The sequence below is a fragment of the Petromyzon marinus genome, chromosome 42, assembly GCF_048934315.1.
Source record: "Petromyzon marinus isolate PM22_M1 ecotype Great Lakes invasive population chromosome 42, UKy_Petmar_22M1.pri1.0, whole genome shotgun sequence".
In the NCBI taxonomy this organism is placed as follows: Eukaryota; Metazoa; Chordata; class Hyperoartia; order Petromyzontiformes; family Petromyzontidae; genus Petromyzon; species Petromyzon marinus.
In genome coordinates this window covers 14,294,627-14,312,853 of record NC_133708.1, presented here as the reverse complement: position 1 = coordinate 14,312,853, position 18,227 = coordinate 14,294,627, and the positions used below count along the sequence as shown (strand labels likewise).

Sequence of the window (18,227 nt, the reverse complement as noted above, 5' to 3'; positions counted from 1 at the left end):
TGTCGGGTTAGATCGCCTAAATATAAATGTCGTTAAACCCGCCACCACCGGACAGCCAATTCGCAAGGTTTGTCACGTAACACAACGTGCAATTCGTTACTAGCACAGCACACTGGTGTGTTGGAGAGTAAAATCCACAAAATGTACAAACCTTAATAATTGGCTGTGCCGGGTGGGTGGCGGGTTTCACAACACATTTATATTTACGCGATCTCACCCAAACCCCCCCCCCCCTCCATTATGGATATTGGTCGCGAAAACACAACAACGACTAACCACTACAACGTGTTACATTACCGTGAACAAGTTTAGTGGGCACAACAGGAGCGTGTCCCCCCCCCCACGCTAGAGGGCGTGGCTGCTGTGTGACGTCATCAGGGGCGTGGTCTCGGCACGCTGTGGGCGGGGTTCGCTCCCCCTCGATTCGCTTCCTTTCCGGGGTGCCCCCCTCGTTGAGAGGCTGCAGCGACAGCGGTGGTCCCTGTAGGACCCCCGAGACCCCTGTTACCCCCCGCCCACCTCTCGCCTCCTCTCATCGCCTCCTGCGGGCCCCCTTCATTCCTCCACTCGGTCCCCCTCTCGCGCACGCCCCGTCATTCATTTCGCCGACCATAGCCGCTAACCAACGATCCCCGCTCACCCACCCCCGCTGCGACTTCGTCTCCTGGGCCGGCCGGAAGTGAGCTGGTGGCGGGCAGCGGCGGCTATCCGAGTGCCGGGGCGAGGCGGCCATGGAGTGAGAGGGGTCAGGGGTGGGGGGGGAGATCTGGGTGAGCCATGGGGGAGCAAGCGAGAGGCGGCCGCTACGAGGAAGTGCGAGACCTCATCGACTACTTCTCCAAGAACACGTACCGCGCGCGCGAGGGCGTGTGCAAGGCGAGTTGCGTGACCCGCTCCCCGGCAGTCTTTGTCTCTCTCTCTCTTCACCCTCTCTCGCGACAGCCGAGTCCGCCGTTTAATCTGTCTCGGCACGCCAGAACCTCGTTTGTCGTCCCCCCCCCCTCCTCCCAACCAATCTCTCTCCCATCTCTCGGAGGCCGTGGTCCTGGGTTGAACGCTGGACTTTGTCCCTCGCGGGTCGTGTGACTGCGCCTCTGTGCCGTGCCGCGCGCGTGTTGTTGTTAACTCAAGCTCAGGCGCCATCCACGCGCCCTGCCAGTCTCAGTCCACTGCTGGATCGAACGCCTCTGGCCCCCCCAACTCTGTCGTTGTGTCACGACGGGGTTTGGCGTCTGGTTCGTCTAACTTCGGTTGCTGTCCATTAAACGGAGCCCTCACTTCAGCGGCTAGGAGGGAGGAGTCGATGAGTGTAGCTCACGGGAACCGTTACTACTTTTTGACCATACTTCACCACGCGGGTGTCTGTACCGTACATTAACCAATATTTATCATCCACGTGTCCATTATTCGACCCCGCGTCACGTGTCATGTGTTTTGGTTATTTAACACGCGTCGGCGACTTGATTTACGATGAAATCGTTACGAAATCTCTCGTGAAACGCAACACATACCCATGGATTAGAAACGTGGTTATTAGCAAAAGAAAATGGAACGAAGCTAAGAAGTGCGCCAAAAAAAGGGCACGGTGGAAAGTTTGGACGCTTGGATCGAACCCCGAGATATAGAAAGATGAACACCGATTGGAGACGCTACGCCACTCGACGAACCATGCAAGTTGTGGGCCTTGGGGCAGCGCTCGTCAAGGCTGGACGGGGCGACGGGTGGTGGTCGAGACTCACGACGGATGGCAGTCAAAGGAGAGAAAAACTTCCAACGCAGGCGCCAGTTTGCATTGCTGCATCGCACGACCGTGAGAGATGGTGACAACTTGGAGAGAGGCCTTCATCCAGCAGTGGATAGATCGTGGCTGCTGTTTGGTTACGGTTATGCAGGATTTTAACATTTAACAAGGAGGGCAGTATGACAGGTAGTGGTGTTACTGGGAGAAGTGAAAAACAATAAAAAAAATGTATTTTGCCAGGTAGGGCCCACTGGCCTAAAAAGCTCTTTTTTAAAAAAGAGACCTGGCCACAAATGATAGCTCAACGCAGTGGCTGATCAGCCAAAGACTAAACGCGTGATCTTCTTTGGTTCTTTCGGTAAAGTCATGTAGAATGATAATAAAATAATAAATTGATAAAATAAAATAACCAATAATATTCTCACGACGTTTCCGCCACAACACAATCGGCCTTCATCAGGTGAAGGCCTTCATGAGGTGAAGGCTGCTTGTGTTGTGGCCGAAACGTCGTGAGAATATTGTGTTATTTTATTTTATAAATTTATTATTTTATTCTCATTCTACGTGACTTTACCGAAAGAACCAAAGAAGATTAATCCTTGCAGTCACGAAAGCTTTAAATCGAAATTTAAACGCGTGATGTTTCTAAATGTGGAGGAAAAAACCGGAGGGCCCGGAGAAATATTCACCCGACCACGGAGAGAGAGACATGCAAATTCCAAATATACAGGTATCGTCACGGTCGGGATCTAACCTACGACCTCCTGTATACCAGGCCAGGGAGTAAACATCTTACCACCGTGGCTGGCCCTAATCCATAGATGAGCAAACTGGTGTCAGTTACCAAGATCTGAGGTTAACACCACAGTTAACAGCACAGTAGAGATAACGAGACCAGCAGTCATCGGCATCAGCCATGATCAATCCGCTGGTCGATGCGATGCAACAGTCCCCCCTAGCACCTGCATACGAACTGATCCCATCGCGGAGTCTCCTCGGTGGACGTCCTATCGGACGCGTTTTCTCCTTTATCTGCCTCCCTCTGCGTTGGCCTTAGCCACCAGGTATCATCCCCTCTGGCCATGACGTGTCAGGCCCAAGCCCACTTCACTTTTATTCATAGTCAAAATGTGATGTCTCTGATTTGCATTATGTTCTCAAATTCTTGTGTTCCTCTTTCTGTCACTCTGTGTCATTCAAAGAATAGTAAATTCACACGAAATGATACATTCCTTGGATGAGCAAGGCATTCCACGAATCACCCTGGTCTGTGCTAGTCTATGGGTCTCTCTCCGAGTCTGAGAGTCTGTGGAGCTCAATTGGTGACCGGGCTGGGACAATGAAATCACTTCACTTGAGCTCAGTTTTGTCAAAACCTCCGATTAGCACGGTTGGCTACGTATTGTGCGATAGAAGTTCAGGACACATACATACATACAACTCAGTCTAGCTATGTATCATGGTAATTGGCCACTATCCACTGCTCAATGAAGGCATACTGGATATCTGTGAAAAAATAACTTTATAGCTCATCGGATTTCAACAGTATAAATAAATATGATTCTGAAGTTGTCACCATCTCTCACGACCCTATAATTCAACTATACAAATTGGCGCCTGCACGCGAGTAGATTTCAACGCAAATTACTCAATTGGTATTTCACGTGGCAAGCATCGCCCCCCTTCTGCTTAAATTTGGCAGGACACTTTGGAAAAAATACAGTCATCAGACTTAGTGAGGCTTTTCTGGAGTATGCAAGAATAATAATCATAAATGTACGTCTATAGGTCTCTACGGGAGTCTTTGGATCTCTGTGTAAGTCTCTGGGCTTCTCTTACCGGAGGGTGATGGCACGCGCATGCCTGTAATCCAGCTGTACGGAGTCTAGGGTCTGTGGATCACACACATGGTGTGAAGTTCTCCTTCCCGTGGACATCGAAGCAGCATAACCCTGGCTTTGCAAGAGAAGGCAGCACAGAAAATGTGGACTCTACCTGTGTCCAGTTGCATAGGATAGAGCAATTTCCCCCCTGGAATGTGTGGGTTTTCTCCAGGTACTCCGGTTCCCCCCCCCTTCCCCACAGGACAGCACAAGATAATTTGGCACAGGCCCATTGCATGGCTGCCTCTGCACTTGTGTGTGGTTCCCCCCGCACCTCCTGGTGGTTCTCTCTGTTGGGGAGAGCGAGCGAATACTGCGGTGACCCGTTAGGAGTTGGAACTGTGATTGTTGCTGTTGACGCGAATTTTAGTTTCTACGCGAGTCCATGGTCTCTACTACGCAGTCAACGGTGGGGGGGGGGCTCTTATGTCTTTGTTGACCAGCCTGAGATCTTCAACTCCACTCACTGGGGAACCAATTTTTAATCAAAGGGTTGGGCAGTTGAAATGTGACACCCCTCCCCCCCCCCACTTTGGACCCTGGATCTTATCAGCCCTGGCTCAGCATCTCTGAGCACCAGAGCTCCCCTTCGAGTTTAACACGTGACCTCACCGTTTGGAAATGTTTGAGGGGGGTGTGGTGGGTGGGGGGGAGACCCGGAGAAACAACAAACCCTCCACCCCCCACTCTAGCAAATCGAGTCGCCGTATTTTATTTTAGCCGGAGGCTCGTTCTGGTCAAGGGAAAGCTGTGGAGGTCCAGTCGAGTCTTGGTCTGTGTATTTCATATGATCAGCTGAGCCAATCAGTGAACTTATATTGTGCAGCCAATTACCATAGCCGGTCTTCCTAAATGCACCGCAGTTTCATCCAAACACGTGTTGAATGACCACATTGCAGGTCACGCACAACTCGCCTACGCACTCACACACTCACCCACTCAACCACCACACTGCAGGTCAAAACAACTCGCCCACACACTCACCCACTCAACTACCACACTGCAGATCACAACAACACTCTCACTCATCCACTCACTCGCTCGCCACCATGCAGGTGAGTGCACGTCTCTTTCTGTTTATTACACTCGCACCGTTCTGCTTTGAATTCCCTCTCCCATCGTCTCTCTTCCCAAATTCTTACATCCTCGTTCAGTTTAAAAAATGCGAGTTTAAAGCCAATCATCCCTCCCACTGGGTTTGATAAAACGAGTACCACTTTGTGGGTAAGTCAACAGCGGTTGCCCTTTGGATATACGCATCTCCACCATAGGAATGTGGAATTTCCATCACCGACTCTGAGCTGTAAACGGTAGACGAGCACCATAACTCAATTTGACTTTGGGGCAAAATTTACACTGGGAGGGCGGGGGGGGAATATAGACAGTGCAGTCAGCATGAGTTGGGCGGCCGTGGCGGTGTGCAGGTCGACGAGATCCAGGTGCGCTGCCTGGAGTTGTTCTCGCGCGACTACGTCTGCGCCTGGCTGGAGAATGCAGGCGGCGAGCTGTGCGGCCACTACCCGCTGCACGTTGCGCTGCTCGAGTACGAGACGCACGCCGGGCGCCACAACGAGCGGTGAGCGCCTGGGCGAGGTCGTGTGGAGGTCTTGGTCAGGTCACGGGGTCGCGTTAATCCCCACCCCCCTTGCCGGGGTCCGATTCCCCTAATTCCTGGGACCCTATTCTCGGCGTCCCCGTCCGCTGGCTGGGTTCCTGAGAGCCGCGTTCCTCCCCATGGCTCGGCTCCAGCTCTGCCTCTTAACACGAGGCCCAGCTTTGGCTCGAGCCGCTCGGTTACTTCCAAAGACGGGCCATTGAGCAGCTCGGCTGTGGCCTGCCCGTGGCTCAGCTCATGCTCGGCCCGCGTAAATCCTGAGTGCACGGCTAGGCGCCACGCTCGGAGCCAGCTTAAGGTAACCGCGTGGCCTTGAGCCGGGTTTCCAGAGCCCAGCCTGAGGTGAGCCGTGACCCAGCACGGGGCGATCATCTCTTCAAGTCAAAATCTCATCAACATATAGGAATAGGTTTTACCCTTTTAACTGGCACAAAAACTGACACCTTTATTCAAGGCAGCATTTTTGTGCCAGTTAAAAGGGTAAAACCTATTCCTATATCTTGTTACTGGCAAAAGAGGTCTCATAATCTCATCAACACTTGGCTCGTAAACCACATGTGCTGCGACTACCTTTGTGCCTGGGTCTCTGTTGCCTACATCGCCTAAACCCTGTGTCTTCAGCGCGGTGATGTGTGGTGTTGTGCGGTTGTGTGGTTGTGGTGTGGTGCAGCAGTGTGGTTGTGTGGTTGTGGTGTAGTGTGGTTCTGTGGTTGTAGTGTAGTGTGGTGCTACAGTGTAGTTGTGGTGTAGTGTGGTTCTACAGTGTGGTTGTGGTGTAGTGTGGTGTGGTTGTGTAGTGTGGTGCTGCAGTGTGGTTGTGATGTAGTGTGGTGCTGCAGTGTGTTTGTGGTATAGTGTGGTGCTACAGTGTGGTTGTGGTGTAGTGTGGTTGTGGTGTGGTTGTGTAGTGTGGTGCTACAGTGTGGTTGTGATGTAGTGTGGTGCTGCAGTGTGGTTGTGATGTAGTGTGGTTGTGGTATAGTGTGGTTTGGTTGGGTCGTTTGGTGCTACAGCGTGGTTGTGATGTAGTGTGGTGCTGCAGTGTGGTTGTGGTGTAGTGTGGTGCTACAGTGTGGTTGTGGTGTAGTGTGGTGCTGCAGTGTGGTTGTGATGTAGTGTGGTTGTGGTGTAGTGTGGTGTGGTTGGGTCGTGTGGTGCTACAGCGTGGTTGTGGTTGAGTGTGGTGCTGCAGTGTGGTTGTGGTGTAGTGTGGTGCTGCAGTGAGGTTGTGGTGGAGTCTGGTGTGGTTGTGTAATGTGGTGCTACAGTGTGGTTGTGATGTAGTGTGGTGCTGCAGTGTGGTTGTGGTGTAGTGTGGTGCTGCAGTGTGGTTGTGGTGTAGTGTGGTGCTGCAGTGTGGTTGTGTGGTTGCGCAGCTTTGAGAGCGTGCTGGAGGTGCAGCGCCTGCGGGAGCTCGTGACGAAGAGCAAGATGGCGCGGTGCCGCGGCCGCTTCGTGTGCCCTGTCATCCTCTACGGCGGCAAGGTGAGGCTTGGGCGGTGAGGGTGAGGCTTTGGTGTTGAGGCATCGGTGGTGAGGGTGAGGTCACCATGGTGAGGGTGAGACTGGGGCGGTGAGATCGCCGTGGTGAGGGTGGAGCGGTGAAGCCGAAACAGTAAGGTCGCGGCAGTGAGGCGAGGGCGGTGATCAACACGCTGAGGCTTGTGAGATGAACACAGTGAGGTTGATGCCGGAAGATAGGATAGATGAAGTTGGAAAAAAAACGTGTGTCTCTATCTTTGTACCCTTGCGTCAGGGTACCCCTGTGTCCGTGTTCCCCTGTGTCCGTGTTCCCATGTGTCCGTGTACCCATGTGTCCGTGTACCCATGTGTCCGTGTACCCATGTGTCCGTGTACCCATGTGTCCGTGTACCCATGTGTCCGTGTACCCCTGTGTCCGTGTACCCCTGTGTCCGTGTACCCATGTGTCCGTGTACCCCATGTGTCCGTGTACCCCATGTGTCCGTGTACCCCATGTGTCCGTGTTCCCATGTGTCCGTGTACCCATGTGTCCGTGTACCCATGTGTCCGTGTACCCATGTGTCCGTGTACCCATGTGTCCACAGCACATTTGCCGATCCTCTACACTTGCCGGGTGGGGCGAGATCTACGGACGCAGCAGCTACAACTACCTCTTCTCTACGGGGGGCATCGACGACGGCGGTGGCGGCGGCGGCGGCGGCGGAGGGGGAGGGGTGGACGGAGATGGGGGAGGGGGCGGCGTAGGGAGCAACGACGAAGCCTGGCTCAGGTGCTGGCCACCCACCACCCCCTCGTGCGCCGTGCCGACCTTCGTTGGTGCTGCCCGCTCGCAGCCCTTGCCAACCGAAAGTCTGTTAAGGACTTCACGGGGGACCTTTGTCTTTGTAGGAATGGCCGGGAGTCCCAGCTGTTTAACCGCATCCGGGGAAATGACATCAATTTGCTCAAGCACCTGGGAGTGCGCTTCATCTGCGACCTCATGGTGGAGAACAAGAAGGTGAAGTTCGGCATGAAGTGAGTCGCCCCTCGCTCGCCCTCGCGCACTCACTCTCGCCATCGCACACTCACCCTCGCCAACGCACACTCACCCTCGCGAATGTACACTCACCCATAGCAACCACGTGTGACTAGGTGTGACGATGGTTACAGTGTGTGATGTCGATGAGGTGTGACGATGGTGACGGTGTGTGGTGTTCCGCAGCGTCACATCGTCGGAGAAGGTGGACAAGGCTCAGCGTTACGCCGACTTCACCCTTCTATCCCTGCCCTACCCCGGTACGGCCTCAGTAGTAAAGTCATGGGTCACCGTGGCAGTTCAAGGGTCACAGGGTTGGGTCACTGCCAAATCGAGGGTCAGGTCCAGGGTCACATGACCAGGTCAAGGGCCACAGTATTCGGTGAAGGTGATGGCCAGGTCAAGGATTACCAGGTTAGGTCAAGAGTTGCAGGGCCATGTCAAGGCCACACAGAAGTCACACGACGTATGGGAGGCTTGAGCTGATTTATTTAGATTTACGTGCGTGTGGAACAAAAGCTGAAAAATGCGCAAAGAAGCAACGGAAAAGCGCACGCTCAGAATCGCAGCAAGAGGCAGAGAGAGGAACACGCAGCTGAGAGAACACACACGAAGCAGAGGCCTCGCTTAGGCCATATAGGCATTGGGCAGGATGCGTCACAGCCAGAAGGGACCGCGGCCGGTGGTCGAGACTTAAGGACGAAATGGCAGCCGAAGGAGAAAGCGCGCTGGATGGTGCATCCGCAGTGGAGACGGAACGACGAGGCGGTGGCCTCTTCGTGATGCAGCAGCCGTGCGGATTGTCGCGTCGCGGGATCGTGAGAGGTGGCGGCGGGTTGGGGGGAGGGGGGGGCCTCCTTACGGCAGTGGGCTGACTGTGGCCTGGTGTTTGCGTCTTGTAGGCTGCGAGTTCTTCAAGGCCTACCGAGAGCGGGATTACTCGGGCGAGGGACTCGTGTTCGACTGGAGTCAGGTATGGACTGCGGGTGCCGTCCCGCACTGCGGTTCGCTCGGCCTAAACTGCGGGGGTAGTGATTGGGACGAGACGGGGTCACGAGTGTCTATTTTTTATTAACGCTTTCAGTCTGTGCGTGCGCGTGTTTGCGTGCGTGGGGGTGCGGGTGTGCATGTGCACGGGTATGTGTGTGCGTGCATGTGCGCATTTGTGTCTTTGTGTGTGCGTACGTCCGTTTGTGTGTGTGTGCGCGTGCGTGGTTCTTGAGGCAGGACTATGTGGACGCTCCGCTCAGCGTCCCCGAGGAGCTCAGGGAGGGGCTGCCCATCAACTGGGGTGGATACAGGGCAAGTACGCACACACACAAACAAAGATCCCCCATATAGCCTTAACAGACTGTTGGGGTAAGTGCTTTTAGCGAGCACCTATGAACGGCACACGAGGGAGTGGGTTGCCAGCAGCACGCCCGGCCGCCTTTGTCTCCCTCGTGGCAATGTTTACTTATTTGAGGCTGAGTCGACCTAGGGGAGACCCAGGACTGGTTCAGATAATTGTCACTGATGTTGGCCGTGAGCGGAAATCGAACTCGGGTCGCCAGGTTCGTAGTGCTGCGAGCTAACCGCTACACTACCGCTCTCCCCCTCACACGCAAAAACACGTGCAATCACACATGCACACACACGCACACACAAATTCACACAAACTCGCACACACACGTGTGCACACAAATGCACACACACACACACATGCACACAAACTCTCACGTGTGTAATCTCACACGCGCTTTGGAGTAGGGTTTCATAACCAGTAACCGATTTTCCACACGGCATTGTCCAGAGCAGTAAACACGACGTGCTATGATTTTTAACTGAGACGCGATGGGGGAGGTGGTACCACAGTGGCCACCACCCTCGGACTCGCCATCCAGAGGTCGCCGATTTCGCTTCATCTCCTGGTGCGGCAGTTCAAACCATGGTGCAAGTTTCTCACATCTCGCCTCCCCCTCCCCTGTCCGCCCAGCCCCAGTGTAAATGGGTGCCAGTCCATCAACGGGTCGCGTTTGGTGGGGTAAAGTGTGGTTACGCCCCGCCTCTTCCTAAACCTCTGGCCCAGCGTGAAAGAGTAGGCCATTTACCCTCTCTAGAGCCCCCCTCTAGCGAAGGCCCCTTCCGCCAGCAGTGACATTGGCGAGCAATTGCAGAGTCTGCGCCTGTACCTCTCAACTGAGAAATGTGGGGGCATTGTACTACGCTGCGACTGAGACCGCCGTGCGGTTTGCACGTTTACGCGTGGCCAGTCGGTGAGTGCCGCACGCACGGATGAAAACAACAACGATCCCCCATGTAGCCTACACAGGCTAATGGGACCAGTGCTGTTCGCGAGCACCTATAGAGGCCAGCGGCACCGTATGAGTGGGTGGCGTGGCCGCCTTTGTCTCCCTGCTCCTAGCACACACATACATCAACAGCCGCCACTCGCCACCAAATGGCAGAGAGATCACCACCGTTTTTCCACCAGGCTAGATGCACTCTGAGACCCCAGTACACACACACGTGCATGTACGTGCACCTCCCGGTAATTTGTAGGTAACGTTCCGCCCTCCTCGTTGTACCCACAGTCATGGGACCTGATGGAGCAGACTCAAAACTACCTGCGCCTCCTGCTGCACATCATCAACCTGGACGGTGAGCGACAGGCCAGCACAGGGCAGGGCAGTACAGGGACAGGAGTTGGGCAAGGAAGTACAGGGCAGTACGATGTACTGGAAGGACCAGGCAGGGCGGTGTGGGTTGGGCGGTTCGGTACGTGCCAGGGATGGTACCGAGTGGCAGGCCCATGGGTTTCAGGTGCATTGCGTGTGAAGCAGGAAAGACTGAAGCGACGGGAGACTCCGAGAGACGCGTTGGAGAAGAATGAGATGGGAGAGATGATCGAGGGACAGGAAGACACGGGGAGACACACAGGGAGGTGCCGGGAGACGTGTGGACAGGAGACTGGTGCGTGTGTCCTTGTGCAGACGAGAGTGGACTCCTGGTTCACTGCATCTCGGGCTGGGACCGCACACCGCTCTTCATCTCCCTCCTGAGACTCTCCCTGTGGGCCGTGAGTACCTGTGTCTCCGCACTTCTCCGCATGTTTCCGTGTGTCTCCTTATGTCTCTGCATGTCTCCGCATATCCCCATGCAATGGTTGAGACCTGCGTGGGTCTGAGGATGGAAGTTCTCGGGTTCGCTTCTCCACGGTTTCATTCTGAGCTCTCGCCCAGTTCCTGTATCACCACACAACACGTGAGCGAGTGTGTGCATCTGTGTGTGCGTGCGTGCACACGCACGTGTGACAGTGTGCGTGTCTGTGGGGAGTGGTAGGGTAGCGGTTAGCGTGCTGCGCTACGAACCCGGCGACCCGAGTTCCTGCTCACGGCCACCAACACCAGTGATGATTACCTGAACCGGTCCTGGGCCTCCCCAAAGTCTACTCGGCCACAAATATGTAACTGGTGTGGTATGTAAACATCGCCACCAGGGAGACAAAGGTGGCTGGGCGTGGTTCTGGTCGCCCACCTCGTTTCTTGCCAGCCTTAATAGGTGCTTGCTAACAGCGCTTGCCGCAACAGTCTGTTAAAGTTTTTTTTTTTTATATATATAGTCTGTTAAGACTATAAGGGATATCTTTGTCTTTGTACGTGTAGGACGGACTGGTCCACGCATCCCTGGGGCCCGAGGAAATCCTCTACCTCACCATCGCCTACGACTGGTTCCTCTTCGGGTGCAGTGACCTTTAACCTCCCGCCCGTAACCTTTTACCCCCCTGCCCCCCTCCCCTTGCCCCTGAGAACAATAAAACCGCACACACGTAGAGAACGAACAAACTCCACTTGGACAGGGGCTCGGGTCGGGAATCAAACCCAGGAACTTCTCGCTGCGAGGCACCAGTGCCACCACTGCACAGTGCGTACTGAGTGTGTAGTGAGCCTGTGGTGTACATGCAGTGGACGTTTGGTGAAGGCGTGGTGCGGTTGTGGCATGGTGGAATCGCGAGGCCGTGTGTTCATGTCTCCGTGTGGTGTTCCCACAGGCACATGCTCGAGGACCGGCTCCTTAAGGGTGAGGAGGTGAGGGCAAGGCCAGAGAGGAACATGACACACGACCTCTCAGTCCTGTAACACTTTGACCCTGTGACTCCGTGACCCCGTGATCCTGTGACCCTACTCACAGCAATGTTGAGCTGGTCCCATTCCTGCACAATTGTCTTTGGCTCTATGCCACATGGTCCCCATGTCTCCATGTTTCTTTGTTTTATTGTTTCCGTGTCTCTGTATCTCATTGTGTCTTCGACTCGATCCTCTGTCTCCGTGACCATCTCCTCCTTCTCTCTCAGATTTTCTTCTTCTGCTTCAACTTCTTGAAGCACATCTCCGGCGACGAGTTCTCAGCTCTGCGGAGAAAGCGGTAGGTGCCCCCAAACCCCACTTCCCCCCCCAACTCCTTCCTCCACACCCCACCCCTCCTCCCTTCGCCCCCCCAACCCTGTTCCATAGCAGCAGGAATGTTATCATTCAATCAATTCATCATTGGCCCAGATACATTTGGATTCAATTTAAATGTTATTTGTAATGGTTAATATTAAGTTCAAATTAGATTTTATGTTCGTGTTCATCCCATGACACCTGATTACAAAGTCAGGTCAGGTTTCACAGTTATCCTGACTTGTCTGCTGTGTGTTCGTCTTCCTGTATGGTCCAGTCGTGAGGATTCCTGGTTTTCACCCAGTTGCACCCGGGTCCAATTCCCGTTATGGGAAATTATATTTTGTGGAGAACGCTAATGGCACAATATCAGTGACTATTATTTTAACCGATCCTGGGCCTCTCCCTAGGTCGACTCGGCCTCAAATGAGTACCTCATGTGGTGTGTAAACATCACCACTGGGGGGACGGCCGGGCATGGTGCTGGCCACCTACCCCCTTGTGTGCCATGCCGGCCTTCATAGGTGCTCGCTAACAGCACTTGCCCCAACAGTCTGTTAAGGCTACACGGAGGATTTTTGTCTTGTTAGAACACGCGTGCTGTCTGTGTGTGCATAGGAGAAAGCGGGAGTCCTCACGGGAAACGGAGGGACGCAGTGACGACGGTGGAGCCCTTGGTATAAGCCCGTGTCCCCACCGTGTCCCCACCGTGTCCCCCCCGTGTCCCACCGTGTCCCCACCGTGTCCCCACCGTGTCCCACCGTGTCCCCACCGTGTCCCCACCGTGTCCCCACCATGTCCCACCGTGTCCCCACCGTGTCCCACCGTGTCCCCACCGTGTCCCCACCGTGTCCCCCCCGTGTCCCACCGTGTCCCCACCGTGTCCCCACCGTGTCCCCACCGTGTCCCCACCGTGTCCCACCGTGTCCCCACCGTGTCCCACCGTGTCCCCACCGTGTCCCCACCGTGTCCCCCCCGTGTCCCACCGTGTCCCCACCGTGTCCCCACCGTGTCCCACCGTGTCCCCACTGTGTCCCCACCGTGTCCCACCGTGTCCCCACCGTGTCCCACCGTGTCCCCACCGTGTCCCCACCGTGTCCCCACCGTGTCCCCCCCGTGTCCCCACCGTGTCCCACCGTGTCCCCACCGTGTCCCCACCGTGTCCGCCTGTTTTGTCCACCTGTTCCATCCACCTGCGTGTGCCATGTCCACCTATCAAGTCTCGGCGTTCTTTCTGTGGGTTGCATCTTGCTGTCTGTGAGGGCCGCTGCTGCTGTTGTTTGTAGCTGTTTGTGAATGTGGCTGTGTGTGGTTGCATGTGTGTAGCTGTGTGTGCTTGCATGTGAATGTGGCTGTGTTGTTGTGCGTGTGTAGCTGTGTGAGCCTGTGCTCTGCGTGTGGGACGTGTAACACGGCTGCTGTTGTTTGTGTGTGTGTGTTGCCGTGAGTGGCTTGGTGTGTGTAGCTGTGTGAGTCTGTGCGCTGCGTGTGTGAGGTGTGACGCGGCTGCTGTCGCTTGTCCTCCGCGTGGTGCAGATGGGCGTCTGGCAGGGAGCAGCAGCAGCCTGAACAGCGTGGGCAGCTTGTCCACCCTGCTGGACGATTCTCCGTCCGTCCTCACAGAATCCGGCGACCCGCACGCTCATCCGCTCGCCCGTTCACACCACTGGTATACCCCCCCGCTCACTCACCCACCCACTCGCTCTCCCATTTGCCTACTCATGGTGATGGTGACGATAGCGGTGATGGTGGTGATGGTAACGGTAGTATTGGTGATGATGGTGATGATGGTGACGGTTGCGGTGGTGATAGTGTTGACAGTTGTGGTGGTGATGGTTGTAACAGTACTGGTAATGATGGTGATGGTAACGGGGGTAGTGGTGATTGTTGTGGTGGTGATGGTGGTGACGGTTGTGGTGGTGATGGTGACGGTAGCGGTGATGGTAGCGGGTGACGGTAGCGGTGACGGTAGCGATGACGGTAGCGACGATGGTAGCGGTGATGGTGGTAGTGATGTTACAAGCGACAACCTCTAACCCCCTGCCTCCTCAGTGCAGAGACGCGGTCCCATCTCCTCCACCAATCAGAAGACAGGATGGCCGCTCATCCCAACCAATCAGAGCACGGCTTACTGCAGCAGAGAGGAAGCAGCCCATTGGCCGTGCCGACGAGAGAGAGGTGGGGGCAGGTGGCGGGGTAGGTGTGCAGTGCAGAGTGAGTGTGTGATGGTATGGTATTGTGTGATGTGATGCAGTGTTGGTTGTGATGTGGTGTGACATGCAGTGTAGGTGTGATGTCGTGTGATGGTATGGTATTGTGTGATGTGATGCAGTGTTGGTTGTGATGTGGTATGACGTGCAGTGTTGGTGTGATGTCGGCGCAATGTTGGTGTGACGCGGTGTGGTGTTGGTGTGACGTGTCGTGTTGGTGATGATGTTGGCGTGACATGCGACCTGGCACAGTGTTGGTGTGACGTGGTGCGGTGTTGGCGTGACCTAGTGCGGTGTTGGTGGTTGTAACGGTAACGTTAACGTGGCGGGGTCTTGGTGATGTTGGCATGACCTGACACGGTGTTGGTGTTGGTGGTGATGTTGGTGTGACGTAGTGCAGTATTGGTGTGACATGTCGTGTTGGTGGTGACGTTGGCGTGACGTGGTGCGGTTTCAGGACGGGCTCTGTGGCATCCTCGTGTGAGAGCGAGAGCTGGCAACTCGTGTCAGACTCCGGCAGCCTGAGGGGTCCGGCGCGGGGGATGGGCAGAGACTCCCCTTTCCCTCACCAGTGAGCAACTCACAATCAGTCGCTTGCGTTCACACTCACCCACTCGCTCGCGTTCACACTCCCTTGCGTTCACATTCGCTCGCGTTCACACTCGCTCGCGTTCACACTCGCTCGCGTTCACACTCGCTCACGTTCACACTCGCTCGTGTTCACACTCCCTCGCGTTCACACTCGCTCACGTTCACACTCGCATTCACACTGGCTCGCATTCACACTTACTCGCATTGACACTCCTATTCACACTCGCTCACGTTCACACTCACTCGCATTCACACTGGCTCGCATTCACACTCACTTGCTCACATTCACATTCTCTCGCGTTACTACTCACTTGCTCGTTTTCACACTCACTTGCTCGTATTTACACTCACTTGCATTTACACTCGCTCGCATTCACATCCACTCGCATTCACACTCACTCACGTTCACACTCACGCGCGTCCACACTCACGCGCATCCACACTCACTCGCATTCACACTCACTCACCAGCCGGGGATGCCCAGCCATAGAGCGGGATGGCTCGCAATCGGGAAGTCGTGAGTTCACATCCTGGTTGGGGGTCAGCTTGGCCCATGAGCCCTCCCTCCGAGCTCGATAAAGACAAGCACTACCTTGCGTGGGAAATCAACAGAGGATGTCCTACTCACGCACAGACTCGCCCCCACCATATGAATGTGGAATTTCCTCCACTGACTGCTGTAGAGAAGACATGAGTAACAATGCCTCAATGCGCATTTGAGCAGGAGATCACTTTGAGTGAGTGTTACTCACTGACGTACACTCATTCACACACTCGCGCTCACTCACTGTCTCCCCGTGTCTCCCCGTGATTGCCGTTCCAAATTTGGCAAATTTGCACATTGACGCCGGCACACCACGGCCTGCTCTTGCGAATGGCACCATGGGGCTCTTTACCGCCCGCCACGAGCGAGCGAGGCGGACAACGCTCGATAGCGCTTGGCATTTAATACGACGGCGGCGTCCGCCGGGGCGGTCCGCCGATTGTCAAACCGTGAAGACACACGGCATCACCGCCCAGCGTCTCACCACGAGTAACACCCCCCCCCCCCCTTCCGTATCGATGTGGAGGCTACCGGGCCCGTCACCGCGCCAGGTGCGGCTGGAGGAGGTGCGCTCGGTGTTCCTGGCGGCGTACAGCCTCACCGTGGGGCTGCGCTCACCGCCAGGGCCCCCCACGCCCTCCCTCACCGGCCTCCTGGAGCACCTCGTCCGCGGCCTGCGCACCTGAGACTCGCTCACCTCACCCACCAGGCACTCGCTCGCTCACCTGACTCAACTGGGACTCGCTAACTCACCTGACTCACCAGGAACTCGATCACTCACCTGACTCACCAGGGACTCACACTTGCTCACTTGACTCGTCAGAAACTCACTCATTCACCTGACTCACCAGGGACTCGCTCGCTCACTCACCTGACTCGACCAGAGACACGCCTACTCAACCTGACTCACCAGAGGCTGGCTCACTCACCTGACTCACCAGGAACTCGCTCACCTGACTCACCAGGGACTCACTCGCTCACCTGACTCACCAGGGAGTCACTCACCCGACTCATCAGGGACTCAGACCCACTCAGACTCACCTGGAACTGGCACACCTACACTTAGTAACAAACATAAGAACACACTTTCCAGGGACTCGCTCACATGTGAATAACGCATCTTATAACTCACTCACACACTCAACTGGGACCCGCACACGTACACACAGTAACACACATCACAATACACTCGCACCTGAGAACACACGCACTTTAGAACACACACGCACACAGTGATTCACACTCACACAGTGATTCACACCCCTAGGCGGGCACGCACGCCATCTGGGAACACAACAACAACCACCGCCATTCGCCACTAAGTGGCGGTGACGTCACCACGGCGCTTGTTCCAGGCTACGTGCACGTTGAGGCCACGTGAAGTGTCGAACGCATGCTGGCAGGTCACAGGACAGACCGAGGTGCCATGGTTTGACTGACTTGAGACGACTGGCTGCTGTACCACCTGTGCCCCCTACTGTGCCAACTTGCTGTACTTTAGCCACCCGGCGCTCCGCTCGTTGTTGTGAGCGTCGCTCCTCCGCCCTCCGTTGTTGGAGGGCGACTGCCTCCAACTGCCCAGTAGCGTCCTTCACGAGCCTCCTCCACAGAGGCCGATCTTGACACCGCTGGTACCAGTCATCGGCAAGTCCACTCAGCTCCAAATCCTCCTGTACCACATCACTCCATCTCTTCTCTAGCCCGTGCGACGCCCTTTTAGCCCTCTATCCGCCCGAATAAAAGCTGTTTAGGCCATGCGGTGGCTGGGCATGCGGGCTACATGATCCAGCCAACGCAGCCTTGCCTGGCCGGAGGAGCTCACCGTTGAGACTTTGTCCAGGTCTTTCAAGGATTTGTGAGCTCCGCACACAATCCAGCCTGGTTAAACCCAGGATGGATTGTAGGCAGGCCAGCCTAAATGTTTCTTACTGACGAAGATGTTCCATTAGGGGGGTCCACTTTTCGCAAGCGTAGAGAAGGGAGGGCATAACTGGCCGAGAAGACCTGAAGCTTCAAGTGCAGCGAGAGACCAGGTAGCTTCCACACAGCATTACGCAACCGATTAAAAGATAATGCCGCTCGACTGATTCGGTGTGAGACATCTGCTGTCAAACCGGAGCCGGTCATGAGCACACTGCCCAGGTATGGAAACTCTCCACACTATCCACAACTGCCCCATCACGCACACACTCGCACACACACACACATCTGAGAGCACTCTCTGGCACATACCCGGCCATGGCAGGAACGCACCTGGACGTTCATAGGAACAAACTTGTTCCCACACCCGTATTCACACTTGTACACACACCTTTACATGCTGGCACACGTGCTCGTCCTGTAAATATATAAATAAATGCATCGCAGGTGCGTGCGCTCAAAGCTGAAGTCTCTGCGTGAGTGGCCACTGTGCAGGAGTGACCGGCCCAAGAGACCGAGAGAGAAACGGAGTGTTGATCAAGCTAAGAGACAGAATGCTGGTTAAACCGAGAGAGAGACCGAGAGTCCTGGGTTCATCTGTGCCTGGCTGCCTGCCGAGTCATCGAGGTTGCTGTTGGACTCGAGAGTGGGGGCCCGGGTATTGGGGGAGGCCCGGGTTCCTGGTGGTGGTGGGGGGGGGGTCCCGGGTTTTGGTGGTGGTGGAGGGGGAGGCCCGGTTCCTGGTGGTGGGGGAGGAGGCAAGGCGGTGGGGGGATGGTGACGCCACTTTTACAGAGGTTCACGT

At 55.5% G+C, this 18,227-nt stretch overlaps 1 protein-coding gene across 3 annotated transcripts; it reads left to right on the top strand.

The window, feature by feature from the left end:
- Positions 1–408: 408 nt before the first annotated feature.
- Positions 409–17,884, top strand: MTMR14 (myotubularin related protein 14). Of its 3 annotated transcripts, none has more exons than XM_076073615.1 (18): positions 410–876; positions 5,049–5,200; positions 6,616–6,724; positions 7,306–7,490; positions 7,610–7,735; positions 7,923–7,996; positions 8,639–8,709; positions 8,964–9,038; positions 10,310–10,376; positions 10,709–10,794; positions 11,381–11,457; positions 11,767–11,803; positions 12,070–12,140; positions 12,776–12,834; positions 13,694–13,826; positions 14,210–14,353; positions 14,825–14,938; positions 16,029–17,884. In XM_076073615.1, the coding sequence occupies exons 1-18, from the start codon at positions 778–780 to the stop codon at positions 16,186–16,188; spliced, it is 1,839 nt and encodes a 612-aa protein (XP_075929730.1). In that variant the 5' UTR covers positions 410–777; the 3' UTR covers positions 16,189–17,884. The 3 variants fall into 3 exon arrangements, with proteins under 3 accessions (XP_075929732.1, XP_075929730.1, XP_075929731.1); XM_076073616.1 differs by having other exon boundaries at positions 411–876; positions 14,210–14,335; XM_076073617.1 differs by lacking the exon at positions 14,210–14,353 and having other exon boundaries at positions 409–876.
- Positions 17,885–18,227: the final 343 nt, after the last annotated feature.

Bases quoted from the DNA above. Each gene is read 5' to 3' on its own strand.
- MTMR14 (XM_076073615.1), top strand. From the start codon at position 778: ATGGGGGAGCAAGCGAGAGGCGGCCGCTACGAGGAAGTGCGAGACCTC. The intron at 6,725-7,305 runs GTGAGGCTTGGG...ATGTGTCCACAG, and splicing joins TCATCCTCTACGGCGGCAAG to CACATTTGCCGATCCTCTAC. The intron at 14,354-14,824 runs GTAGGTGTGCAG...GTGCGGTTTCAG, and splicing joins AGGTGGGGGCAGGTGGCGGG to GACGGGCTCTGTGGCATCCT.